Source organism: Cydia splendana, chromosome 7 (assembly GCF_910591565.1).
Source record: "Cydia splendana chromosome 7, ilCydSple1.2, whole genome shotgun sequence".
In the NCBI taxonomy this organism is placed as follows: domain Eukaryota; kingdom Metazoa; phylum Arthropoda; class Insecta; order Lepidoptera; family Tortricidae; genus Cydia; species Cydia splendana.
The window spans coordinates 17,210-45,089 of NC_085966.1; the positions used below are offsets into that span (position 1 = coordinate 17,210).

Genomic DNA, 27,880 nt, shown 5'->3' on the forward strand with positions numbered 1-27,880 from the left:
AAAGTACAGTCTGTGTAGCGATAAAAGCTTGTACCAAAAATGAAATTTTTGCCAAAAACTTATTTTACCATTTTAATATAAATACGTTAGAAGTTATTTAAGAAAATAGACAAAAAATTACCCCCCTTATCTGCTCCGAAACTACTGGCTCTAAAATTTTGAAAATAATACACAAAATAGTTCTTTACCTATAAAAACCTATTAAAATGTGCAGTCAAGCGTGAGGCGGACTTAATGTACGGAACCCTTGGAACGCGAGTCCGACTCGTACTTGGCCGGTTTTTTTCTAAGACAGCAGCAAACATATAAAAATAAAATACTTAAAATAGTTTTACTATGTTGTATGAATATTCATTCATAATAACACTCCTATTATGATCCTATAGACAATAACCGCCGTTTGCCCCACCCGCCGCGCTTCTAATGAAGTTGATTTAGATATCACGGGTAGTTATTTAATTGACAAATAGAAGTACTGGAGTAGAAAATATTGTATAATACGTGCGTGTAATGGGGTGGCATTAAAACAATCATTATATAAACAATCGATTTATTTCGTCTCTATCAAAAGAAATTCGACTCATTTTCGATCACGTTATTTCGTCGTATAAACTAATATAATTATTTTATTATGTACATAGAGATGGGGACAGCGGAGAGACCGCGTCCTCGCGTGTCTGTTGAGTGAGCGGAGGGAGGGAGGCCTACCGCGGCGGCGGCGGCGGGCGCGGCTTGGCGGTGGCGTACGCGATCTCGGAGAGGCGCACGTCGATGGGCGCGCGCTCGTCGTACAGCGTCGGCGCCTGCAGGATGATGCCCGCCGACCCCACCAGCACCGCCAGCGTGAAGATCCACAGGAACAGCCGGTCCAACACCATGGCCACGTACTTCCAGTCCTCCTTCACCTGCACACAAGAGCACACCGCGCGTCAGGCGGGACCGAATAACAAACACACATACACACGCACGGTCCGTATGTACCCACCCTCGTGGCCTCCTCGTCCTTGCGCGTCTGGTCGGCGATGTAGTTGATGCCGTCGATGGCCTTGTGCAGCTCGGGGCAGCGGTGCCAGCGGCGCAGCGCGTCGCAGAGCGCGGGCGCGTCGTGCAGCCGGCACGCGGCCGCGGGCGGCGGCTGCGGCGCGGGCGGCACCCCCACCCCCGCCACCCCCGCCACCTCGCCCCCGCACCACCCCGCCTCGTGCTCCCACTGCACCGTCTCCGCCGCGGCCGTGGCCAGCCCGGCACTGCACACAGACACAGGACAACAAATGGAGACATACACATAATTTTTATGGTAATAAAAAAATTCTCAAGTTTTGATTCCATTAGGTACCTTATTCATATCATCAGCACTAATAATATATTGTTAGTGATGATGATATAACCACCTCGGTTATCATTGGTTTTATGGACATTGTGTCGAAGATTTACATGGTAATACCCTTATGAATAATGATAATAAATACCGTAAAATGGGGTGAGTAGGTGCAAAACTGACATTCAAACCTCGATAACATTTTATTTTTACATTTGCAAACTGAATGGTGTATATAATAAGTGTTCCGGACGTTTGTATTTTAGTTATTATTTTATTTTGGGTAGTTCCATTTCACAACTTTGACGATAAACAGGAAATCCCACCTCCCGTAGTCCCTCGTATTTGGGGTGAGTTGGGTTTTCATACAAAGGTGATTTTGGAAGATTGTTGGATCGATTTTTTTGTATTATGAGTATTACTATAGCTCCATTTTAAATTGGAATACATTATTTTTGTAGCAGTAGCCTTAAAATCCCATCTCACCCCACTTTCATCCCTTCTCTCCCCATTCATAACTCAACTCTCCCCGCGAACCCTACTCACCCCATTTTACGGTATATATATCCGCATACCAAGTCAAAACATGTGGTCGTGAAACAACCGGATTAACGAAGAATGTAATTTTTTTTTTAATGCAAGCGTGAAGCGACACGCGCACTGGTTTGAGAAGGGCATGTGATGTAGGTACTCACAAACGGCTACGGTGCGGGTCGGGGCGGTAGTGCGGGCGCCGCATGACCAGCAGCCGCGGCAGCACGTGGATGAACACGCGGCGCACCCACGGCGCCATCGTGTGCGTCTGCGGCGACCGGAAGTGCACGTTCAGCACCACCACCGTCACGCATATGCTGAAACATGAACACAGGTTAGCTGGAGCGGGAAGAAATAACAGATGGGACGGGCGGTGATTCCTCATGAGGTCACCGGATTGCGATGTCAACGATCACAGCGCACACAGCGCACAGTCTAACGTCATAGTATTTTATGCAACCGTTGTTTAAGAGAGGTCAAAAAAGGCGAGTGGCGTGAGTAACAATTTGAGGCGAAGCCGAAAATTGTTAATAAAGACGCCACGAGTATTTTTTGACTCAGTTAAACAACGTTGCATACAATACTTTTTCTACGACCAAGCACTTACTTTGAAATAAAATTGTAAATATAACAAATATTTTTAAATCAAGAAGTAGCAAAAATGGAGGGTACGGGAGGGAAAAGAATGAATGAATGAATAAAATTTTAAAAAAATGTCTATGGTTCACTTATTTGTCAGAGATGACATTTAAAATAAGGTTGGCAACACTGTATTTCATTCAATATTTTTTAAATGGTCATTACACGAAGTATCGTAAAATCGTCAAAAGGATACTTTTTTGGGGAATAGATTAAAGACTTGTCTTGACAACTATAAGGTAGGGTTTTAAAGGTGTGTGCACGACCCTTTAAATGACAAATAAAAGTACGGGAGTAGAAAAATATTTTTTTTTGTCAAAAGTTTCATTTTGATACAAGCTTTTTTCGCTGATAGACTGGTCATATTTTTCATAAAATCTATTTCGACTGGCAAATCATATTACTTTTTGGCAACCGGGTTTTTTAACCTAATTAAACCCCGCTGAATCCGAATTTGCCAGTTGTCCGATCGAAATCTTGACCAAAATGTTATGTAATAGAACATTTTTTGCTATGCGCCACCGTTTAAGAGTTATTTACGAAAAACTAAAAAAGGGACCTTTAATATCAAATATCTCACTTCCGGTCAAGTTTCGATCGGACAACCGGCAAATTCGGATTCAACGGGGTTTAATTAGGTTAAAATACCCGGTTGCAAAAAAGTAATATGATTTGCCAGTCGCATCAAGAAGGAGAGCGAGTTTGAATTTTTTTGTCAAGTCTATGACTGCAATAATTTTCTTTCAACGGGCAACTAATAATTAGTGTCCGACCGAAGGTTCGGTTTCGGTTTCGGTTTCGCCCAGTTTCGGCCAAAAAAACATGTTTCGGCTGTAGTTTCGGTTTCGGCCAAAAAACGGCCGAACCTTTCGGCCGGGCCGAAACTTACGAAATGGTACTTCGGACAAAGACCAAAAGTTGGGGAATAAGTAGGACAACAATAGTAATAACCTACATATACTGATTCATGTATAGGTACAGAAATTAATTGATTTATTATTATAAAACACAATTCCATTATGAGGGCGCCACTGGACGGTCGACTCAGTCCTAAGAGGCTGTCAATACCTATAACGCGCACACTGTCTAATTTTATCGGAGTGAATGAGATAGCACTGTCGGACGTAGCCGTTGGCCGAGTATCAGCTCGGCCCGAGTCGAACGATGTCTTCGCTCTTATTCACTCACTTATTCAGTCATTTCCTATCTACCTCTAATGGCAAATTTTAAGCGAGGCTAAAGGCTACGCTCAAGTAGTGCCGCAAAGTTGATTTTCTGTACAGTTAATATTTTGCGAGGCTGAAAAGCTGACTATTGTTTAAAATGAAAAAAAAAAACCCTTAAAAGTGTCCCCAGTACAATTTTTCATACGAATGCTCGACCTTAGCCTAATTTTTTAGTCTTTACCTCAATTTACCATTGGTTTGTATTCCACATGTCCTCTACTTCAGCTTAGCCTTGGGCCTCCCTGCGCCATGCTCGGCCTGCGGTCTCGCTTTTTAATACAATGGACATTGGTTGGAGTCTGTGCTCAACTACTTATCGTGAAGCCTGAAGCACGGCTTTGACTTCGCATGAAAGTTTGCCTCACTGGGGCACTTCGGACTTTTAGGCCCAGGTGAAGATCGGTACGCGGCCTTGCGATCATTATCATTCACTTGCCCATTCATTTGGGGTCGGCGCAATATGTTTTTTTCGTCCATACCTCTCTCTCGCCCGTCATCTCATCATTCACTTGCGTTCGTTTCATATCATCTCTCACACAGTCCATCCACCTTTTTCTCGGTTTTCCACTCCCGCTACTTCCCTTGCGATATTGCTAACAAAAAAATTCGCGCTCGCTGCGCTCGCGTTTTTGGTTGGTTTTTTGGTTGACCCTATATCTAATCTACATGTTAGCTTGACTGATGAGTTAGACCAAGAAAATTCTGCAATGATTTTGATAGCATACGTAGTGCTACTAGTGCAAATGTTATTAATACGTCATAATTTCATAGAAGTTTTGACGTTTAAAATAACACTTGCACTGCGTGTATCAAAATCATTGCAGAATTATCTTGGTCTAACTCCAGTAATTTTCTTAAAAAACTGCTTAATTAACATCAATTTCAAGGACATTGGGTGTTGACAGCCCCATAATATTTGTGTAAAAGCGGTTTTATGACATTTTTTCAACGATTTTAGCAAGTCTACAAAAGTTTCGGTTTCGGTTTCGGTTTCGGCCGAAACTAGAGCCAAAGCCGAACATTCGGTTTCGGTTTCGGTTTCGGCAAAAAAACATGTTTCGGTCGGACACTACTAATAATGAGTATTAGTTGCCTGTTGCGGAACAGTTCTAACGAACCCAAACACGATTAGTTTGTGTTGTTTTTGACGACCGGTCTGGCCTAGTGGGTAGTGACCCTGCCTATGAAGCCGATGGTCCCGGGTTCGAATCCTGGTAAGGGCATTTATTTGTATGATGATACAGATATTTGTTCCTGAGTCATGGTTGTTTTCTATGTATTTAAGTATTTATATATTACATATATACATCGTTGTCTGAGTACCCACAACACAAGCCTTCTTGAGCTTACCGTGGGGCTTAGTCAATTTGTGTAAAAATGTCCTATAATATTTATTTAATATTTATTTATTTATTTATTTATTTATTTGTTTTATCAGAATTCCTATGGCTACCACCTATGTCCATCATCAGATCACCTCGATGGTACGAGTCACCCAACTTACAAGTGAAGTTTCAGCTCAATCGAATATTTAATTTAATTTCATTTCATTTCATTTATTTAACCAACTTACATTTACAGCAGATTGCCATACATGAACTTTATAGGTCACAGTACAAAAATATATAATTATTAATTACATAAATAACATTTTGTTAAATTATAAAATAAACACGTATACATTTCAATTTATAGGTAGGTCAATTAAAATTTTAATATACATTAATTTTGATACACATACTTATTAGACCTAACAAGACATGCACAAATAATCTAACACTGTATTGTGGTAGGAGTGTTAATTGACTCCAAATAGCGAGCGGCTGTGGCCAGAAATCTCGACTCCGACTGCGAGAACAAGTCCAGTGTTGGGTCAAAGAGCAGAATATTGTTGATGTGGTTCAAGGCCACGTACAGAGGAGAGTTGCTCAGATTTATCATGGCGTGCGGGACCAGGAATAGCGGCCGTTGGCGTGGACGGAGGGAACCTCTTATGTGTAGTGGTACTTTAAGCGATACAAATTGCAATAAGGAAGGATTAGACAATGTGCCTCGTATCAATTTAAAGAAATATTTTACCATAGCAAGTCGTCTACGCATTTCAAGGCTTTGGTAAGATACCATTCCTAGTACAAACAGTGTTGGGTACATGTAAGGGTAGAAGCCATGAATTTTATAATAGAGGTAACGGACAAATGATTTTTGAACTCTTTCAATTAAGGTAACATGTTTTTGATAATGCGGATTCCATATGATGCAGTTACTCTCAAGCACACTACGGACATAGGCGTTGTAAAGTAACGAAATAACACGGTGCCTATTAAAACGTTTGGACTGCCTTAAGACGAACCCAAGAGACTTACGCGCTTTGTTACAGATTTGCACTATGTTTTGATCGAATTTTAGTTGGGTATCGAAGCACGTGCCGAGGTCTCGCATAGTTTGTACATTTTGGAGGACCTCGCCATTCAGCGTGTATGACCGTGAGGCCGGTATGGTTGTCTTCGAATATGACATGCTTGCACATTTAGCGGTATTTAGGTGTAGACTATTATTGAAACCCCACCGATGAACGGCATCTATGTCCGACTGGAGTTTACTAGCATCGGACGCATCCTGGATTGATTTAGCCAGTTTGACATCATCCGCAAACATCAGTACGGTAGAATGCTTAACAATTTCGGGCAGGTCATTAATTATGATTAAAAATAAGAGGGGACCAAGGCTGCTACCCTGACCTATACCTGATGTTACTGGATACGCAGTAGTATGGGCTTTATTGTAAATTACATATTGCGTACGGCCAGAAAAATAGTCAGCAAAAAATTCTAACAACATTCTCGAGAAACCTGCTTCCGCCATTTTTCGCAATAGATTATCACAGTTTATCCGGTCAAATGCCTTTTGAAAGTCCAGGTAAACCACATCAGTTTGCTTTCTTTCCTCTATATTGTGAGCTATCAATGTTACGAGATTTAGCAGATTAGATGTTGTGGATCTGTTGGGTAAGAATCCATGTTGAGCATCAGTGAACCAATCACGCATTTGCTGATATATTTTTTTGTACAAAACGGATTCAAAAACTTTAGCAAAAATAGACAGAACAGCTATTGGCATATAGTTTTTGATATCATCCTTGGGGCCACTTTTATGAATTGGCAGAACTTTTGATTTTTTCCAAAGTGCAGGAAATTAAAAATGTGTGACAGTGGTCCAATAAAAACTTCACAACAGTCGCGTACTAAAAATTGAGGAATGTAGTCGGGACTCTGAGTGGTCTTGGAAGATAGTCGTTTTATAGCGCTACGTATATCGTTATCAGATATGTGTTCAATGGTTATGTGTTGTGGTGATGTTGTCCAGTGTCGCTGGGCATCCAATACGTCTAGTCGTGACCCGGTCGGTAAGAACACGTCACTAAAGTAATGTGCAAATTTTTCTGCTACTTCAGAGGAAGACAAATTGCCAAATGTCGATTGTTCATTATTTGCTCTATTATTTTTTATATAGGACCAAAAAGTGACGTCACGTTTAATATTTAATTGAATGCGCTCATTATGTTTCTCAAAATCCCGATCTGAATTTTTTTTTACCTGACGTCTATAATATTAGGTGAAAAAAGCGTAGTGCAGCTGGTCATTGCTTTCTTTATACCATTTGTGATACTGATTTTTTAGCCTATTTAACTTAATGGTTTCCGTTGACATCCACGATGGGTATTGCGTTATTGGAGCTCTTGGCATTTTATAGGGTACAGTTTGAGCAATTATGTTATTTATTGGACTATAGAAAGCATCAACTGCATCATTAACATTGTTTTGTGTGTAGGTCTCATTCCAGCATGTAGCGGCTAAATCATTATATAATTGAGGGAAATCCGCCTTCGTAAAATTTCTCTCCATTTGATTAGTATTTTTGGTACTTGGAAAAACTGTGTTAGAAGTTGTTTGATTTGTATCGACTTTTATACTAATATCTAAGGCGAAATGATGGACTTCATTCGGTACATTTCCCTGGCAGGTAGAAACCGAGACTTCGTCCACATCACTGCTAACCAAAATCAAGTCTAACATCCTATTCAACCCATTCAATACAGTATTTTTTTGACGTAAATTACATTCAGCAAGGAATGTTTCAAACTCGTTATTAACCGTAATATTCGCGGAATATAGATTGAAATCATAAATTATTAATAATTAGTCTTCTAATGCAGTAAAAAATGGAAAAGTATCTATTATCAGGAATATTAGGGGCTAGGTAAACTACACAACATATAAAGCGTAAGCGACCTTTAGTGACGACAGCACAAACGATCTCGTCTTTGCTATTTGGCTTGCAGTCGAGACGCAGGAGCGAGTAGGGCGCGCGCGGCGAGCAGCACGCCGCCGCCCCCGCCGCCCGGCCGGTCTCGACGCAACACGCTGTATGCGGCAGGAAATACTTCGGAGTCGAATACGCCGTCGTCCAGTCGAGTTTCAGATAGGGCTATTAGGTTACTTGAAAATGTTTCCATAATATTTTTAGTTACTGTGCGTCTTGATTTTAGTCCTCTTACATTCTGGTAAAATATTGAATCAAGTTTCTTAGTTTTCCTGACGAAAAAACGTGCGGCTCTGTGGTTTTCGTCTAACATTTCTGTTGGGATACCACTCCTGGAGCGCTGTATTCTTCGGCCAGTTATCAGGTGCCATAAAGAATTCAAAGAGGTGTGGTGGTATTTCTATAATAAAGCATGTATGGCGGCTGTGCTCAGGGTTCGGTTTATTAATCTTGAACGTATGGCCCGGCTGCTTCTTATTCATGTATGCCTGGATGTTATCCGCTGTGACGTCGGGCTGAAAGTTCCATGCATGAATACACTTTACTGGCTCTAGAGTCTTTAGATCATTATCTGTTGCACCTGTCGCTCGTATCACTGCGCGATATCTTGATCGATTGATTCCTTCGGGCCGGTAATCATTGAGTTTTGTTGTCTGAGGTTCCTGTGTAGGTGGTGATTGAGAAATTATTATCGGAGTCTGCAGCGAAGTCTGTGACTGATGAGGCGGTGGAGGCTCCTCCGATATTCTGATCTGATACTGTAGTGATGATGCCTGAGGTGGCGGGAGCGTCTGACGTCGTGGGCTGATGATGTTGTTGCTATTAGTAGTTAACGTAGGTTGGTTGCATATATTTTTTTCAAATGCGTTCAATTTTTGTTGGGTTACTTGAAGTTCTGATTTTAGGGCAGATCGATTCATCTCCAGATCCTCAATTCTTTTCAGGTTTGTGTCGCACTGCAGCTTCATGGCTCCCTGGTCACCAGTCAAGTCGTCAACAGACATGGCTAGCGAACTGATCTTCGAAGTAAAATCATCACATTTAGACTGTAATAAATTTTTGTCTGCCACAAGACTGTTAATATTGTGATTTATGTCTGCCTTGAAATTCTTGAGGTAGTTTTGGATTTCATTATGTATGAGTTTTTTAAAGTCGTTATGTAATTGGGCGCTTATTTCAGTTATAAGAGAAGTTTTTTGTGATTCAAGTTTTCTGTCTAGTAAGTGACTGATTTGCTCTATTGTTATGCTTCCGCCGTGCGGGAGGGTGCAGCTCAGATTCTGTGCTGTGGCCACCTGTGAGCTCAGGGACGCATTTGGGGAAGATAATGTAGCCTTAGGTATGTTACTATCAGGTACAATTTCATCACATGACATATTCGTAACATCAAGCGTATGGGAGTTATTTCGGATCAGAACTGCTGGCGAGGCGGGAGTATTATCATCACGCTGTCGGCGCGTTATCCTCTGGCACTGCGGACATGTCCAGTATTTTCTCAAATTCACTTGCTGTTCTCTGAAATACACCGAGGTTATATTCACGCACAGAAAGTGGTAACTTCCCGCGCAGTAGGTACAGTTAAGTAATTCATTTCTGTTAATAGGTTCATCACAGGCTAAGCAGTTCATTTTTATGTTGTTACTAGCTGTGCCCGCGGCTCCGCCCGCGTGTAATTCGGTCTGTGTCAGTAAGCGGCTAATTTCTAATCCTAATTTCTCTCCCTCTCCCCTGGAGGCGGAACTTGAAGTAAAGTTGACATATGGATATGATAGAAGACTGAAGTCCAGATAAAATATTATACAATTAGGTACCACTAAATAAAACTACACTCCAAAATCAATAGTTTTATTCGCCCTTATTCAAATTTTACACGTGATTTAAACTTAGAGAATATAACCAAACGGAGTGGTCATTAACGGGCGTTCCCCTCTGTCGAAAATAGGCGGCCAATGGTCAACCGACGTTTATCTGACATGGCTATGTTTACGTTACGTAGGTAAACATTTGATGTGCCCCTCCCCCGCAAAAAACGCCAGACTATTTTGTACCGAAAATTATAGACATGGTGTCTCCGTTGGTTATATTCTCTAAGGATTTAAACGACAGAGTAGTAGGTGTATATCGGACGATACAGTAAGGTATACGCGCGCGAGCGAAAGCGAAGCGGCCTGCCTGGCTAGAGCGCCACTTACCATGGTCTTCTTCAGACTCCTGAGGAAGACCATGTGCCCCTTGTAACCTCAATGCGTTGCGAAACTTTCGCGAATGATTCGATTTTTTTCGGGAAGGCATGGTAAATGCGTATAAAATGCAAGTCCCAAATCGTTTGACTCCGCAAGCGACCAGTGCCGGATTAAGATAATAATATTTTGATGCCCTAAGTATTTCTAGACCATGGTGCCCCCTCTCCCTAGGGTCATCAAGATTACATTGAATTTTTTTGGTAAATTGAGTGACGTTCATTGCTGCATTTCAGCTGAGTATGGAAATCAGTCACATCATTTCATCACGAAAATTGACAGTGCCGCAGCAGTAACGTTGCAACAGAGTACCTATATAATGCTGGTGCAGTCGCCACCCGAATGTCACCTTTATCATAAATATCTTAGAATGTTATTGAAAACGCGAGCGAAGCGAGCGCGAAAATGTTTCGGTATAAAAACGCAATTTAATAGACAGTTGTACATTTTTACTTTTAGTATGGAAATCAGTCACATCATTTTATCACGAAAATTGACAGTGCTGCAGCAGTAAAGTTGCAACAGAGTAATGCTGCTGCAGTCCCCACCCGAATGTCACCTTTATCATATCTCAGAAATAAATTGAAAACGCGAGCGAAGCGAGCGCGAAAATTTTTCGATATAAAAAAATGCAATTTGATAGACAGTTGTACATTTTTACTTTTAGTACGGAAATCAGTCACATCATTTTATCACGAAAATTGACAGTGCCGCAGCAGTAATGTTGCAACAGAGTACCTAATGCTGCCGCAGTCGTCACCCGAATGTCACCTTTATTATATCTCAATAAAAAACCGGGCAAGTGCGAGTCGGACTCGCGCACGAAGGGTTCCGTACCATAATGAAAAAACAAACGGAAAAAAATGCAAAAAAATTGCCACGCCCGACGTTGCTTAACTTTGGTCAAAAATCACGTTTGTTGTATGGGAGCCCCATTTAAATCTTTATTTTATTCTGTTTTTAGTATTTGTTGTTATAGCGGCAACAGAAATACATCATCTGTGAAAATTTCAGCTGTCTAGCTATCACGGTTCGTGAGATACAGCCTGGTGACAGACAGACGGACGGACGGACGGACGGACGGACGGGCAGCGAAGTCTTAGTAATAGGGTCCCGTTTTACCTTTTGGGTACGGAACCCTAAAAAGGTATTGAAAACGCGAGCGAAGAGAGCGCGAAAAATTTTCGATATAAGAAAAACGCAATTTGATGACAGTTGTACATTTTTACTTTTAGTACGGAAATCAGTCACATCATTTTATCACGATAATTGACAGTGCCGCAGCAGTAACGTTGCAACAGAGTACCTAATGCTGCTGCAGTCACTACCCAAATGTCACCTATATCATAAACATCTTAGAATGTAATTGAAAACGCGAGCGTAGCGAGTGCGAAAATTTTTCGATATAAAAACGCAATTTGATAGACAGTTGTACATTTTTACTTTTAGTACGGAAATCAGTCACATCATTTTATCACGAAAATTGACAGTGCTGCAGCAGTAACGTTGCAACAGAGTACCTAATACTGCTGCAGTCATCACCCGAATGTCATCTTTATCATATCTTAGAAAGTTATTGAAAACGCGAGCGAAGCGAGCGCGACAAATTTTCGATATAAAAAAACGCAATTCGATAGACAGTTGTACATTTTTACTTTTAGTATGGAAATCAGTCACATCATTATATCACGAAAATTGAATGTCACCTTTATCATATATTAGAAAGTTATTGAAAATGCGAGCGAAGCGAGCGCGAAAACTTTTCGATATAAAAAACGCATTTTGATAGACAGTTGTACATTTTTACTTTTAGTATGGAAAACAGTCACATCATTTTATCACGAAAATTGACAGTGCTGCAGCAGTAACGTTGCAACAGAGTACCTAATGCTGCTGCAGGCGCCACCCGAATGTTCACCTTTATCATAAGCATCTTAGAATGTAATTGAAAACGCGAGCGAAGCGAGCGCGAATTTTTTTCGATAATTTTTGGTGCCCCCTAGACATGGTGCCCTAAGCAATGCTTATTTTGCTTAAAAGGGTTAATCCGGCACTGCAAATGACAAAGGTCAATGTGTTTTTTTCAAAGTACCCACCTTCGTGGCCATTATTAAGTGCTTAAGGAGGCGATACGTATGAATATGGATTTGATATGGATAAGATATAATTACGATTAGGTATAATTCATGACGGAGAAAATAAATAATTTTATGCAATTATACGCGTGTTGATATGTGTGTTTATTTTACCACTACGTAACTATGTAAACCCATTTTTAGTTTTCTTGGTTACTTAATGTTTACTCAGCTCCCCAAAAGATGGCACTGTGCAATGAGGGGCAATTAATTTACTGTCGTTTAATTTTGTTATATTATTAAATCAACACAATTATTCAATTAAATTTGTTGATATCCGTACGATTGATTGAAATTTTAGAAGAGGGGGTCTTCTAAACTTAGAGTTAATTTGGAAAAATCCTTCCTCACTGGCTTACTTATGTCACATCGTATTAAATTCAGCGCCATCTGTTAGTTTACCAGGGTACTCTATAGTGTAAGCACATATTTGAAATTAGTTTGCCCCTCCTTCCTAAGTAGCGCCATACGATTCAGGGGCAAACTTAAGTCAATCGAGTGTTGTGGCTACCCCCCCTTTTAGGGGTTGAATTTTTATAGCCTATAACCTGGCCGGGGATTTTCTCGACAGATTAGTAAAGTTTTCATCAAAATCCGTTCAGCCGTTTTCACGTGATGCGCGTTCAAATAAACAGACAAACAGATAAACAGATAAACAGACAAACAGACAAAAATTCTAAAAACTGTTGGAACGTGTTCTGTTATCAATTCTAAGTATCTCCAGCCAACTTTTTTTCAAATATCTTCCATGTACAGACTTTCGACCCTCTTCAGCTTTATTATATGTATAGATGCAGGCACAAATGTCGAATATGCCTCTTATTATGATAATAGTCTCGTCCCCAGTGACGAATAGTACGATATTTGCACCGGCACCGGCCTAGTAGTACATCATTAGCTGAAAGGTCGTAAGCGCCGTGCAGATTACGCCGGTTTCCGTCTTTTAGCCGCGACACTTTCAACTGATAACAAACAACTCAGAATTGACGGTGGTTTAATTTCACTGCAAAATGTTTTTTGGGTTTTTACACTAAATTAAGCGTCAAAATAGTCACTGATTATTTGATTCTGTAGCTACACTTTAGCACTTCGTAATGTTAATTAATGTCACTAGAATCGAGAAGTTTAAGCACGCATTTTGGTTAATATATTGCGGAGCTCAATTTAAGATATGTTTACATCACGGCGGCCCGTCTACCCTCCTAATGGAAACTGGGTCTAGCTTATTTAGCACCAAACATTGCAAGTAAAACAAAAGCTTGTAAAATGTAACTATCCTTTAGGGCACGGAATAAGAAAGCACGCGCGCCCTCATTTCTTTGTTTTGTGGTTTAGTTATTTCATTTTAGTGATTTTTACAAAAGCGAGAGATGAAAGTGATCCAAGTTTATTCTAGGTATACGCCGCTGTTGCACTTTACATAGAAAAGCTGTGTTGAAATCGCACGCTCACCTGAACGTATCCAATATCATGGTGAAGAGCACAAACTTGCCCAGCAGCGGAACCACGAGCGACGTCGGAGGAATAATCTCGGCCAGTAGCAAGAAGAACACGGTCAGCGAGAGCAGGATGGAGATGGACAGTGACACCTTCTCGCCGCTGTCCGAGGGCAGGTAGAACACCAGCACGGTCAGAAAGGAGATGCCCATGCACGGAATGATCAGGTTCACGGTGTAGAACAGCGTCTTGCGCCGCATCGTGATGTTGAACGTGATGTCGAGGTAGGGCTCGTCGCAGCACGTGTAGAACTTCTCGTTCCTGCAACAGGACGGGGGGGTTAGCGCGGGGAGGGAGGGAGGACCACACTACACTGTGATAGGTGCGGTCGTACCTGACGGCCGGCACCTCCAGTATGTCCCACTCTACCGAGGTGTAGAACTCGGACAGGTCGACGCCGAGCTCCACCACGTTGGTGCCGCGCGCCTCGTCGATGTGCCGCAGGTCCACCTGCAACACCAGTGGCGGTCAGTACTGATGGCCATGAGGAGTGAGGAGCGGGTGACAAAAGTGCTGGGTAAGTACCTGGAAGCCGTCGTAAGTCCAGGAGCCGAACTTCATGACGCAGGTCTGCTGGTCGAAGGGGAAGTACTCGACGTCGATCTCGCAGGAGGACTTGTAGATGGCGGGCGGGCGCCACTCCACGCGACCCGTGTAGTTCAGTGTCGCCTTCGTCGCCAGCGTCACCTCGAAATTCCCGTCGGCGCTGCAGCAACATAAACTTACATTACTTATGAATACAAAGAAGAACGACGGGAACCATTTTTCGGTACTACTTTCTTATTAATTATCAATTCACTAAACGTAATTTTGAAATTCGAATAGTGGCTCCTCACTTGTTGTAGAGCACGATGTCGGGCCGCCAGATGTGGTCGGAGGGCACGTGCAGCATCTCCACGCCGCCGTACTCGCGCGGCTCCCACGACAGCTTGTAGTCGTACCAGCTCTGTCAACGACATCGGCTCCCATTACCATCTCATAATTAACACTCGCTTAAAATAACATAATCAATGATTCATTAGCCTAAATAAAATGGTGTATCTATAGTAATAAAACCGGCTAAGTGCGAGTCGGCCTCGCGTTCCAAGGGTTCCGTACATTACCCAATTTTTAACAATCTATTTTTTATATGTGAAACGCAAGTGACTGCATATTTCTAATAGGTTTTCCTGTCATTTGTAGGTAAAGACCTATTTTGTATATTTTTCTCAAAATTTTAGACCCAGTAGTTTGAGGGAAATGGTATTTTTTTTCTATTTTCTTAAATAACTTCTAAACTATTTATTTTAACAATACAAAAAAAAAATTGAGATTCTCAAAATGAGCTGTTTGATTTGATATATAACACAATATAGTTTTAAAAACATTAAATTTTAGTAGTAGTAGTAGTAGTAAACTCTTTATTGTACAAAAAGACATATTAAAAATAATATACAATTAGTAAGAAGTACAAAGGCGAACTTATCTTAAATTTTCTCATCCCCCCCCCCCCCCCCAAAAGTGGCCACTATGTTTAAAATTCATTTGTTTACGGAAGATGTCCGTCTTTGGGTCACGACTTTACATATGTGTACCAAATTTCAACTTAATTGGTCCAGTACTTTTGGAGAAAATGGGCTGTGACAGACGCACGAGTGATCCTATAAGGGTTCCGTTTTTCCTTTTAAGGTACGGAACCCTAAAAATAAGTACGAATAAATTACTTCATTCACAAAATTAAAAGCTCCATACTTTAGAACTTGTTTTGAAAGCACCTGAAGGCACAACTAAAAAACGCAATCTACTCGTTGGACTTACCTGCTCCACCCAAAGGTTAGTTGTCATGATTTGATTTTTGAGATTCTGCAACAAAGAGAAGTGAATAAGATCATGTTTCGCGTGTGCCGTGGTGTGCATATATGTACGGGGATAGGTGACAGCTAGGTGTCACTCACCACGTCGATAAGCTGGCTGAGCTTGAGCTTGATGCGCACGGCGAGCGCGTCGCTCACGTTGAGCACGGGCCGCACCAGCTTGTTGTAGTTGCTGAGCAGGTCGTCGTACAGCCGCTTGGCGTCGGGGTTGCCGGCGCAGCCTGCAACACACGCACGTTATATAGCGTGGAGCCTCTGAACACACACACACACACAGGGATGGCGGTGAGGAGTGACACGCACACTCACCGGCCAGCAGCAGCGCCAGCAGCAGCAGGGGGCAGGCGGGCGCGGCGCGGGGGGCGCGGGGGCGCATGGCGGCGCGCGCATGGCGTCAGCGCATCGCCGCGCACGCCGCGAGCCCGCTGCAACAACAAATCATAACTACTATCATCACTCATGCTTACTTAAAAAGCGACGATCATGATCAATTTACGATTTCTGTCCCACCACACATAACGGTTGTAGCAACTGTTGGGTTATTACCGGGTTGATGATGAAAACTATTACTTGTACCAATATTTTAACTTTATTCATTTGTTACAAACATAATAATAACCAATTTACAATAAATTGTTCAAGACGTCTTCACTTTAACTTGTCCGTACTCGAACTTGCCGCTTGTCACTGCTATACCCGCTTTTTATAATAATTCAACGTGGCGGGAACCAGTGACAAGTATGAGTCAATTGATACTCTTTTATAAATTAATCATAAACAAAAGTAAAAATGATCAGAATATAAGCTATTAATAAATAATAATCCTTACACAACTAACAGCCAAGGAAGAACGGATTGATTTTCATAGAGTAAAAATATGGGAATCAATTGAATGTAGTTTCCAATGGCAGTTACCGTTGGAACCTGTTGTAGGACAGACTTGTCATTTACTCGTAGTTATTGTTACGTCATTCTGTTTTCGAAAATGTATGGATTGTATCACTTTCAAGGTGAGCTAGGATAATAGAAACAAGATGATGAGGCCAATTCCGTGCCCTGTGGTTCAAGTGCGTAAAACATCCTTTTCAAGTACATAGATCTTCTTAAAATCATTTGAGTACACAACAATCTATCATTTTCAGAATCATATCTAAAAGGGGTTGCTGGACACAAAGAGGAATGAGGAGAACAGATTTGAATGAAAACATTGTGAATAGGAACCAGGCGTCATTTAGAAAAAGTGTGCATTGTGTTTGGTAATTAGGAAATGAAACACACACACACACGTAAGGAAATAAATATTTTAGGTACAATTACACACTCTGAGAAGAAAATCTAAACTAAATAAATAAATAAATAAATAAATATTAGGGGACATCTTACACAGATCAAACCTAGCCCCTAACTAAGCAAAGCTTGTACTATGGGTACTAGGCGACGATATACATACTTGTATAGATAAATACATACTTATATACATAGAAAACAACCATGACTCAGGAACAAATATTAGTGTTCATCACACAAACAAATGCCCTTACTGGGATTCGAACCCAGGACCATCGGCTTAGCAGACAGGGTCACTATCCACTAGACCAGACCGGTCGTCAAATATCTCTAATAGGACCATTTCATATTTCTGTGTCCCTAAACAATATAGGTATAATTATTATTTAGTAAACAAATGCAAATAACCCACAGATTCGTTTTTATTTAATTTGTTCTTTATTCCGGGATTCATAATCTAGATTACGTTATTAGCCGTAAGTTGTCCTCATTTAAATAAATATGTACCTTCATAATAACAAAAACATAAGGAGTAAGAAAAAACGCAACTACTTAGTTTAATTGACGCTTTAAAATGTTCCTCCACAAGCTGGTAAATTCATTAATACGATAACATCGCGCGCGGTTGGAGTCAGCGTCAGCATCCGAATTTGTTAAATGTAATTAGATTTCATGGTTGATTTCATTACCGAAGCATGAAATCAAATTTGTTCAAGTTACCTTTAATTACTTAAGTAATTAACAAGTGGATATTTCCCTGTAGGGGCTGTAGGTACACTGATACCATCATACATCTAAATACTTTGTCGTTTAGAGATGGTTTTAAACGATTTGTAATAATATTTCTGTCTCGAAATGTTAGAAGTAAACTTTTTCTAACAACTTTTGTTACAGCTATAATAAATATTGTAAAGTTAATATTTTCAATCAATCGAAGTGCAACAGTTCCCCTTACTAACAAAACCACTAATACTCAATTACTCATGTTGAGTAGGTACTGTAAAGGTTTATAACCTTTATAGTTATTTTTAATCTGTGACTGGCTAGTCACGATATTCAAATTTAGATTTTTTTTAAGCCCGCTGTCAAATGGAACGCGGTGCGCAATCGGCATTCGTTTAGAGGCAGCCATCGAGTGTAGATATTTAATTGTAAAACTAGCTGAGAAAATATATACAAGAAGAAGTGATCTTGTGTTTTATCCATGCCCACAGCGTCCTCCCAATAGGCCGTCCCCTTTACAGTACTTACTCTTCAAATAGGTAATAATTATTTAGGTAGGTAGGTAAATTGTAAGTCTGTACCTAATACTGTTACAGTAGGTATCTCTTACTGGTCTCTACTCCCTCCACGTGCCTCATTTCAGCCCCTTACACTCAACATCTACCTACTTTAGTATTTAAATGCAGTAACGTAATTACGTTTGATTATAATGTCGTAATGAAAACAGCTTTAATAATTTGTTACAAAAAGGTTTGACGGGCTGATTGTATCTAGGATATTAGCATTCGTTATTAGCCGAAACCGTTCGTATTACTTAAGTCATTTCGCTTTGCTATTTTAAAGGTATTTTTAATACAGTTGCTCAAAAAGTGCTACTTTACGTAGCTGTTTAGCGTGCGGAAAGTTGGTTATCTCGAACTAGTGCTTTTTACTTTTCCAATTTTTTTAAATTTATACTTGTTCCAATTCACGACTACTTATTGATGAGTGTTAATATTAGTTTCCTTTAAACGTCGTAATCAGCATAAAAACCTACTGTTAATGTAAGAATATGAAAAATATACATATTTCATATTTTAATACTTACCTCTTCATCATTATAACACGTTTATTTTTTAATATTGAATATTGAAAATTCCGTTCTTAATAAGGTGTCTGAATGGAACGGAATAGCTGTCAAACGCCCATAGATATAATATACTTAAAGACGACGTCTAAGCGAGCTGTCACTGTTACCACTTTTGTTTAGTGTACGATTAACAATGTTTTACTTATTTTTTCGCAACTGTATTAAAAAACGTCGTTCGATACACGTGCGGAAATGTCATTCTTCACTCGTCCCGAGTCTTCCCACTCGCCTGCGGCTCGTGGCAAGATATCTCGGTACTCGTGAAGTAATGACATACCTTCCGCACTAGCATCGAAATGTACTATTTTAGCGTTCCATATCCATACGGGTAGCCAGCAAGGAACTTTAATACCTACTCCGTCTACGTCCGTCTGCCCGTCGTCGTGCGTCCACCCACGGCCTAGCACAGTAACTTCAAGTAAATAGGTAGGTACATATTAACCACGTTATCTTAAAACGGGGTGATTTTTTTACTCTATTATAATAATATTATTATGATTATGGAGTTTAGTTGGATAGATTTATAAACAATGTTATGGGTTTCTGATACCCGCTGTAACTAAGTAGGTATATTAATAGGTACCTATTCCACTCGATGGACGCAGGATGTATTATCACTAGCAATAGTAAGATGATCTGCCCAAATAACAAGTTTCTAATTGGTTTGGTATTATTTATTATAGACATTACATTTATAACAATGCTTCATAAATCATAAACCATCTGTGATAGTACACCGTATTCGGGACGTATAATTTGAGATGCGGTGTTGGTGTGAAATGTTAGCAATTCCCCGGTTCGCGCGTCGGCCGCGTCGCACAAATGCGTCAATGCTGACTGAATTGAAATCCAGTGCTGCTTATCGGCTATTTGCTTTCGACTTGTCATCCGGTAATTCGAGCACGTGACTAGATGGGAGTTAGAAAGCTTAGAAAAGGCCGATGCGGTTCATTGTCGAAGTATAGAGGGACGTGGACAATAAAATCGCCAGCCGGTTAGACCGGTGATGTGATCGTGACAAATGCCTACCAAGGATTGACACATTTTAGCACAAAATATAAAAAAACGCAAGTGAGGGTACAGTATAACACACCTATTGGTTTATTATCTAGGTCAGTGATAGGATTGCTCTCTAATTGTAGGCGAACAATGCATACCGAACGAAAAGTGACGAGTGTGTCGACGCTAGAGTGTAATTGTTCAACTCCGCGGACGCGATGGATCATTAGGTAGGTTATAAATATGGGTACCTACTAAGGTACCATAGTACCTAGGTACCCATATTTATAACCCTTACTGAAGACCATTATAGATACATTAGGCATTACACAAACTGGAGGTTTTATGTGCTGTGCCTAATTTGACCAGCCAATCAAAGAGTAAAATGGCCGATACCTTCACCCATATGCTGAATGAAAACTCACGTGATCATTTCCATACGTTATTCAGGTTTTGATAGGCGTTATCTGTTAAACTATTGTCACTTGGCCACACCCCCAGCATTGTATTTGTGTCTTGAGTTGATGGTTATTTAGGGTTTACATTTACAATGTTTAATGTTTACGTTTTCTACTACTGGGCTCTAACGCTAACAGGCTAAAACAAGCTCAAACTATAGAACATCCATCATAAAGTGATAAAGCCGAATCGACATTTTAGCCGAGTCACGTCGATTCAGATTAGCTAAAGAGCAAAATAGCAGACTGTGCGTTTTCTGTTGCTTGGGAAAGTTTCAAGTACCTACAAGAGTATCGAGTTTCAACTGTGGTATACCTACAAGAGTATCTGTTCACTTTCAGTTTATGGGAAAAATAAACTAAATAAAACGTAAAGGTAAGGGTATTGAATGTATAGGAATAACACTATGTACCTATGCGCCAACGCCCAATGCCCCTTCATAATTTCGTTTAACTTTAAACATGTTTAAATGAAAGTTCTCTTTATTGGTACCTATTTGATTTTGAGCACTTTAATAAAGCATTGAAATTGGTGGCGCAATCATAATTTAACAGTACGCAAGTGTGTTAGTCCATAAGTTGTTGTTGCCACTGTTGGTGAACCTTAATAAAAAATAAAAATCAAAACAAATAAATCCTTTGCAGTCGGCACTTACTTGCACTAGTCGTATCTCACATCACACTTCAGTGTCTGAGTACAAAAGTAAAATGCACCATGAATGCAGAGTTCACAATATGTCTGTAAGTAAAGGTGTTGGGATTGAAAGTGTTTAATATGCTTGTTTGCTATGTTACAACACATGGAGGTAATTAATTGTAAAGACCAAACGGAACGAACGAAGTCACGTGACGTTCTCCATACAAGTTCCGATTTTTTCGTTTTTTAAAAGCTAGCTCTAAAATTTTTTTTCGCTCGTAATTCTTATACTTAATAATCGAAAAATATCAAACGAAGAGAAGCAAAGATGAGGTAAATAAATAAATGTAGGTACAATAAATTGTGGAAAAATATTAGTGTCCGACCGAAGGTTCGGTTTCGGTTTCGGCCAGTTTCGGCCAAAAAATCATGTTTTGACTGTAGTTTCGGTTTCGGCCAAAAAATGGCCGAACCTTTCGGCCGGGCCGAAACTTACGAAATAGTACTTCGTACTATGAAACTAAACTATGTGACAAAGACCAAAAGTTGGGGAATAAGTAGGACAACAATATTAATATGTACCTACATAATATAATTATACTGATTCATGTATAGGTACAGAAATTTATTGGTTTATTATAAAACACAATTCCACTAATGAGGGCGCCACTAGACGGTCGACGCAGTCTTAAGAGGCTGTTAATACCTATAATGCGCACACTGTCTAATTGTATCGGAGTAAATGAGATAGCACTGTCGCATGTTACTGGGCAAGGGCAAAGGAATAATAAGAAAACTCATCATCTTCCTCGCGTAATCCCGGAATTTTTGCCACGGCTCATGGGAGCCTGTGGTCCAATTGACAACTAATCCCAAGAATTGGCATAGGCACTAGTTTTTACGAAAGCGACTGCCATCAGACTGACCTTCGAACCCAGAGAGTAAGCTAGGCCTTATCGGGACTAGTCCGGCTTCCTCACGATGTTTTTCCTTTACCGAATAGCAAATAGTAAATATCAAATGATATTTCGTGTAGGTACCTGTCATATATATAAAATTGAAAAACCAGAACGGGATAAAAAACGAGGGAAGAAGCGAGATGGCGCCTTACAAATTTCTTAAAAAGTTTTTGACACGTTTCTCAAATACGACGCACGTATGATAAGAAAAAACTGTTCTAATCTATTATCTAAGTATGAGAATATAACTAGAGCATAAAAACTATCGCTTTCGATGCGTATTTAATTTACAATAAGCAAAAGAAATTTTCATAACATTCTTCATTTTACGACTATCGGCTATTTTCGGAAACTCTCGGTTGGTTTCGTTTCGAACTTCAAATAACCAAAATTATGTTTGTTATGTTGGTATGCAGTGATTTCGGCCTTTTTTAGTCGAAGTAAAATAAAAAGTGCTGTCAACCTCAACCTTTTACCAATATCAATAGTAATTTGTATTTTGTTGTTTTAAATTTCTTTTTGAGTTATGTTATTCAGATTTACTTTCACAGCTTCGGCAAACAAATTCGTCCGGGGACCGGGCTGCCGAGATGGGCCAAAAATACAAAGTTGATAGCAAGTTATAATGTAGGTAGATAAAATTTAAGTGCATGTTCAGATATTTTTGAGCGAAACGACCTGGTGAAAATAAGCAAACGTACAGTCAGCAGTCGGCCAAATATCGTAATATAACTCTGTTGCTATAGAAATAAGGATGTGTTCCGATATACTGGCGGAATACTGAGAGACAAAAGTGGCTAAGCTTACATTGGCTCGGACATTTAGAGAGAATGGGAGAGGATCGTGCCGTGACGAGAGCGTACTTGGGACAACGAAATGGGAGACGCCCAATTGGACGTCATAGGTACCTACCGCTGGAACGACGTAGTTGCTCGAGATCTGCTTATCCTCGGCCATGGGGACTGGCGAGAGCTATCGCAAGACGGAGAAAAATGGTGTGTTTTGTTTTGTCTTTTCTCGGAGGCCAGGATTCACATAACCGTAGTAAGTAATGTTAGTATTCAGAAAGGGAGTACGTACGTTTGTACCAAGAGGCGATTTATGGGCGGTGGTCGTCCATATTCGTCTTAAGGCGGAAATTAATCTAATGAACGTTTTTGCAATTAGGCTTATAAAAATAAATAATAATTTTATGTTGAAACGAGTTTTAACTAAATAACTACGTAGATGAAAAAGTATAATTTTGCCTTTTATCAAATCACATAATTTTTTCAGATATTTTGCGTATTAAGTTATCCAAATAACGGGTACAAATAAGAAATCCCTATCACCGTTATGAACCCTGGCAGGGTTGACACACTCTTTATTTCATTTACGCGAGCGGAGCTGCGGTCCCGTCTAGTTATAATATAAGTTCCAAAAAACTCATTGTTACGAGCCGGGGTTTGTACCTGCGACCTTCGGATTGAAAGTCGCACGCTCTTACCGCTAGGCCACCAGCGCTCAAGGAAATATCTCGCTTTTTAATACAATGGACATTGGTTGGAGTCTGTGCTCAACTACTTATCCTGAAGCCTGAAGCACGGCTTTGACTTCACATGAGAGTTCGCCTCACTTGTCCCCTCGGACTGTTGGCACTTCGGACGTTTAGGCCCAGGTGAAGATCGGTACCCGGCCTTGTCCCCTCGGACTGTTGTCACTGCGGACGTTTAGGCCCAGGTGAAGATCGGTACCCGGCCTTGTCCCCTCGGACTGTTGTCACTGCGGACGTTTAGGCCCAGGTGAAGATCGGTACCCGGCCTTGTCGCCTCGGACTGTTGTCACTGCGGACGTTTAGGCCCAGTACAGGTGAAGATCGGTACCCGGCCTTGTCCCCTCGGACTGTTGTCACTTCGGACGTTTAGGCCCAGGTGAAGATCGGTACCCGGCCTTGTCCCCTCGGACTGTTGTCACTTCGGACGTTTAGGCCCAGGTGAAGATCGGTACCCGGCCTTGTCCCCTCGGACTGTTGTCACTTCGGACGTTTAGGCCCAGGTGAAGATCGGTACCCGGCCTTGCGATATTTTCAACAAAAAACTCGCTGGTTGACCCTGTATCTACATGTTGGCTTGACTGGTGAATGAATAGAGTTAGACCAAGAAAATTCTGCAATGATTTTGATAGCATACGCAGTGCAACTAGTGCAAATGTTATTTATACGTCATAATTTCATAGAACTTTTGCCGTTTAAAAAAACACTTGCACTGCGTGTGTTATCAAAATCGTTGCAGAATTATCTTGGTCTAACTTAGTGATGTGCCGTTCCCGGGAAAATTCCCTTGGTGAGAAATTTCCCGGAAACGTTCCCGGGAAATTTCCCATATGAAGGGAAAGTAGGGGAATTTTGAAATGGCGCATAGATATACTATTTTATTATCAGAAATTCAGTCAACACTTAGCATCTTAAACGTTTTTAAAAAACATTATAAACTGTATCTCATCCGCCTACGTAAATTCCCTCCCGGGAAATTTCCCATTCTTCCCGGGAAACTTCCCATTCTTCCTGGGAATTTTCCCATAGTTGCTGGGAACGATTTCTCGGACAAAATATTTTTGTTTTGCAATAATACGCCATTATTCAACAAAATCGATTCAAATCATCACAGTTTAATCAGGGTCAAAATAAGTTAGGTAGTAACCAAGAAACTCTTCTACATACTATAGTGTTAAGGACGGGTTCTTGTGAATGTTTTTGCATTACATTATCAAAATATCCAATAAAAAAAATTCTATAGCCATAATATTTTGGAGAATATAAAAAATATATTATAAGTATCTTTTTGTATGGAGAAAATTTCGAGATGATCTGACTCCGCATTCCGGTACATGGGGGGCTTAAAGTGATGCCATATTTTTTTTGAAACATCCAAAGTGTCGAATGTTGTAAGGAAATCCACTTTCCAAGTTTTTTTTTGGGAAGCCACTTTGCATTTTACGGTTTTTGGCTACTTTATTTTACTAAACGCAGTTACTTGTCGTTATAGCTAGCTTTAACGACAAGTTCCCCTGTTTGGGGAATATTCCCAGGAACACCGGGAAATTTCCCGGGAATTTCCCATATGGGAATATTCCTTGTTCCCGGGAAATTCTCACGGCACATCACTAGTCTAACTCTAGTAATTTTCCTAAAAAACTGCTCAAGTAACATCAATTTCAAGGACATTGGGTGTTGACAGCCCCATAATATGTGTGTAAAAGCGGTTTTATGACATTTTTTCAACGATTTTAACAAGTCTACAAAAGGTTTCTGTTTCGGTTTCGGTTTCGGCCAAAACTAGAGCCAAAGCTGAACATTCGGTTTCGGTTTCGGCAAAAATACATGTTTCGGTCGGTCACTAAAAAATATACCTATTAATTTCCAGTGAGGAAAATGGGGACTAAGTTTGTATGGAGAAGCGATTGTCCACTATCCTCTTAAACGTAATACAATAGTTTTAATAACGGCACTCCATTTTATTAGGCACATTTTTACTGTTTAGTGTTTACGTGTATTTTACGATGGATGGATGGATGGCGGTTGAATACATAATAGGCCCACTTTTACTAATGATTGTAGCTAAGTACCTACCTACCGAGGGCTTCTCTTTTATTTAGTTGATGATAATGTTTTGTTTTCGAATAAACCAAAGATTAGCTTTATTAAATTCGATTCGATTCGAATAAACCAAAGGTAGAGGATTTGTAAAAAAAAAATAGGTTCCATAGAGCAACACACATCGTGCTCATGTGCCTCCTAGGTAGTAAATAATTTTATTACATGCAATGAATTAACAATAATGCAAAATTTAACTCTATATTTAAAGGGCTCAGCGGTGAGGTGAGACAGTACCAAAATAAATTACCTTTAAGTATATTGCAGGCTGCAGATTTATCAGCAGACATGTTTTCTCTAACTCACATAAGTGTCGAGTAAATCTTATCAAAGGCAATGAGTTTTAGACATTCTACTAATATGTGCCTAATAGCGCTCGCTTGTTTGTCTGCACGCGAGTAGCTACTAGCGAGTAGCGTTTATACTTAATATAACGCTTTACTGGATCTAACCGACATCATAATATATTATACACTATATTATAGTTTCTATTTTGTTCTTACGAGTAAAGAGTCTAGACTAACCAAAGTTTCTCTTCGTCATTTCCTGTGCTATCATTCTATTATTTAGTGTTCAAAAATTTGGGTCGGTGTGGTGTAAGTATATGTATATTCTCGGGACTATTATATTTTCAATGAGAATCTGTCTTAATTTTCAGCCTACCGTGACCTTAATAACTTAAATATGTATAGCAAAGGGAAAATGTTTGTGGTAGAAAGTAAGGTGCTATTAAACATAAGAGTGGAGTGGTGCTCCCGAGACGTGCTGGGGACAGTAGAGCGCGCGAGCCGCGCCGCGCCGCGGTCGGCCACCGCCGCCACACTCCGCGCGCGGCGACAACATTGATCCCGTGCTTCGGACTGTAGTACAGCCAGCGCGGCGTGGCGTGGTACTCGGCAACCGCGGCGCGGCGCGAGGCGCGGCTCCACCACACGAGTGCGTGCGTGTAAACGTGGTACAAAGACGGGGCTCACTGGGACGTCCTTGCCTGCAATTCCAAAGCTTCAATTCATGGTGCGATCACTTTAGAATGGTCACTAGTTGCTGACGGAGCACAGTGTCGTGGTGGTGTCGCGGTCGGGTCGGGCAGGCGCGGGTCACAACGGCATGGTACGCGCGCGAACAGTGAAGGCGCGCCGACAACTGCCGCCCGCTGCCGCCCGCCGCCGCCGCCGCCGCCGCCGCGCAGCCGCGCCAGCGGGCGGTGCCACTCGCGCCGCCGCCGCCGCCGACCCCGCTGCACACGCCACGTGGCCGCACCACGCAGCGCGCCTGCTGATAACATAATCACCGTCTTTCTGGCATACACCGACACGTGTGTCACATAACTTTAGCTTACCTTGGCATCACTAGAATAAAATGGCTCTGTGGATCATCTTTACAATTTTTCATCCCACTGAAACTTGTCTCTGGTTCTATTATTTTTTTATTTAATTCAGAATAATGAGAATGTTTTGTATACATACTTGTTTTAATTTCGTCTTGTGGAAATCAAACTTCAGTCAAAGATTTCAATGGGTGCATTTGGGTGTTTATGTCTAATCTCTGTGACTATGTGACATTTCTGCCAAGTAACATTATGCAATACAAAAATATGTCAAAAATCTTTCTGCAACACATTAGTAAACCGGTCTTGCATTATCATGAAGTACTTCGAGTCGTTTTGGCCTTTTTTCTTTAACAGCGTTCGCCAACTTTTGTAGTTGATTCACGTAGGCTTCGGCATTGATAGTCTGAGGGTCGTCCAGTAACTCCCACAACAACATTCCTTGCGAATCCCAGAAAACTGACAGGACAAATTTCTGGCCATGCGGACTGCTTTTCGGTTGTGTTGGTGGCCGTTTATCGGAAGGCATCCAAAAGGCTTTTCATGTAACGTTCTCGTACAAGACCCAGGACTCGTTTCCAGTGATGATCGACTCCAGGAAGCTCTTTCTTTGGGGGCGCAACAGCAGACTTTCACAAATGTTGACTCGTAATGCACGTTGAGCATCGGTCAAAGCATGAGGCGTCCATCTTGACAAAACTTTACGGTAACCCATCGACTGCAGATGGCGATCTATGGTACTGTCACTACAGAGTTTTCTCTAAATCCCTGGTGGTGGAATCTGGATGCAACTCAAGCTCGCGCCGCAATGCTTATTCGTCAAACGTGACGGGGCGACCAGTATGAGGAATGTCTTTTAGACTTGTGTCTCCTTCATTAAAGCGCTGGAACCAATTTCGTACTGTGCGATCGGTAGTAGTGTTTGGGCCAAAAGCAGTGTTAATCTTATTTGCTGTTTCCCTCGAACT

At 40.9% G+C, this 27,880-nt stretch overlaps 1 protein-coding gene across 2 annotated transcripts; it reads right to left on the reverse strand.

Annotated features, from left to right (window-relative positions):
• Positions 1–533: 533 nt before the first annotated feature.
• On the reverse strand, positions 534–26,739 carry LOC134791950 (acetylcholine receptor subunit alpha-like). 2 transcript variants are annotated; one of them, XM_063763043.1, is made up of 11 exons: positions 26,560–26,739; positions 16,072–16,187; positions 15,844–15,983; positions 15,707–15,751; positions 14,746–14,855; positions 14,435–14,615; positions 14,244–14,359; positions 13,865–14,170; positions 2,014–2,169; positions 986–1,247; positions 534–905 (listed from the first exon to the last, which is right to left on the reverse strand). In XM_063763043.1, exons 2-11 carry the CDS (start codon positions 16,136–16,138, stop codon positions 705–707), a joined length of 1,584 nt encoding a protein of 527 aa, XP_063619113.1. In that variant the 5' UTR covers positions 16,139–16,187; positions 26,560–26,739; the 3' UTR covers positions 534–704. The 2 variants fall into 2 exon arrangements, with proteins under 2 accessions (XP_063619113.1, XP_063619112.1); XM_063763042.1 differs by lacking the exons at positions 534–905; positions 986–1,247; positions 2,014–2,169 and having other exon boundaries at positions 13,861–14,170; positions 16,066–16,187.
• Between the last annotated feature and the right edge of the window lie 1,141 nt (positions 26,740–27,880).

What these genes read in the sequence shown, in the direction of transcription:
- LOC134791950 (XM_063763043.1), bottom strand. Translation starts at nt 16,138, where the DNA reads ATGCGCCCCCGCGCCCCCCGCGCCGCGCCCGCCTGCCCCCTGCTGCTG. An exon ending in GACATCGTGCTCTACAACAA is followed by an intron (nt 14,616 to 14,745) that starts GTGAGGAGCCAC and finishes ATGTTGCTGCAG; the next exon opens with CGCCGACGGGAATTTCGAGG. An exon ending in GGACTTACGACGGCTTCCAG is followed by an intron (nt 14,360 to 14,434) that starts GTACTTACCCAG and finishes CTGGTGTTGCAG; the next exon opens with GTGGACCTGCGGCACATCGA.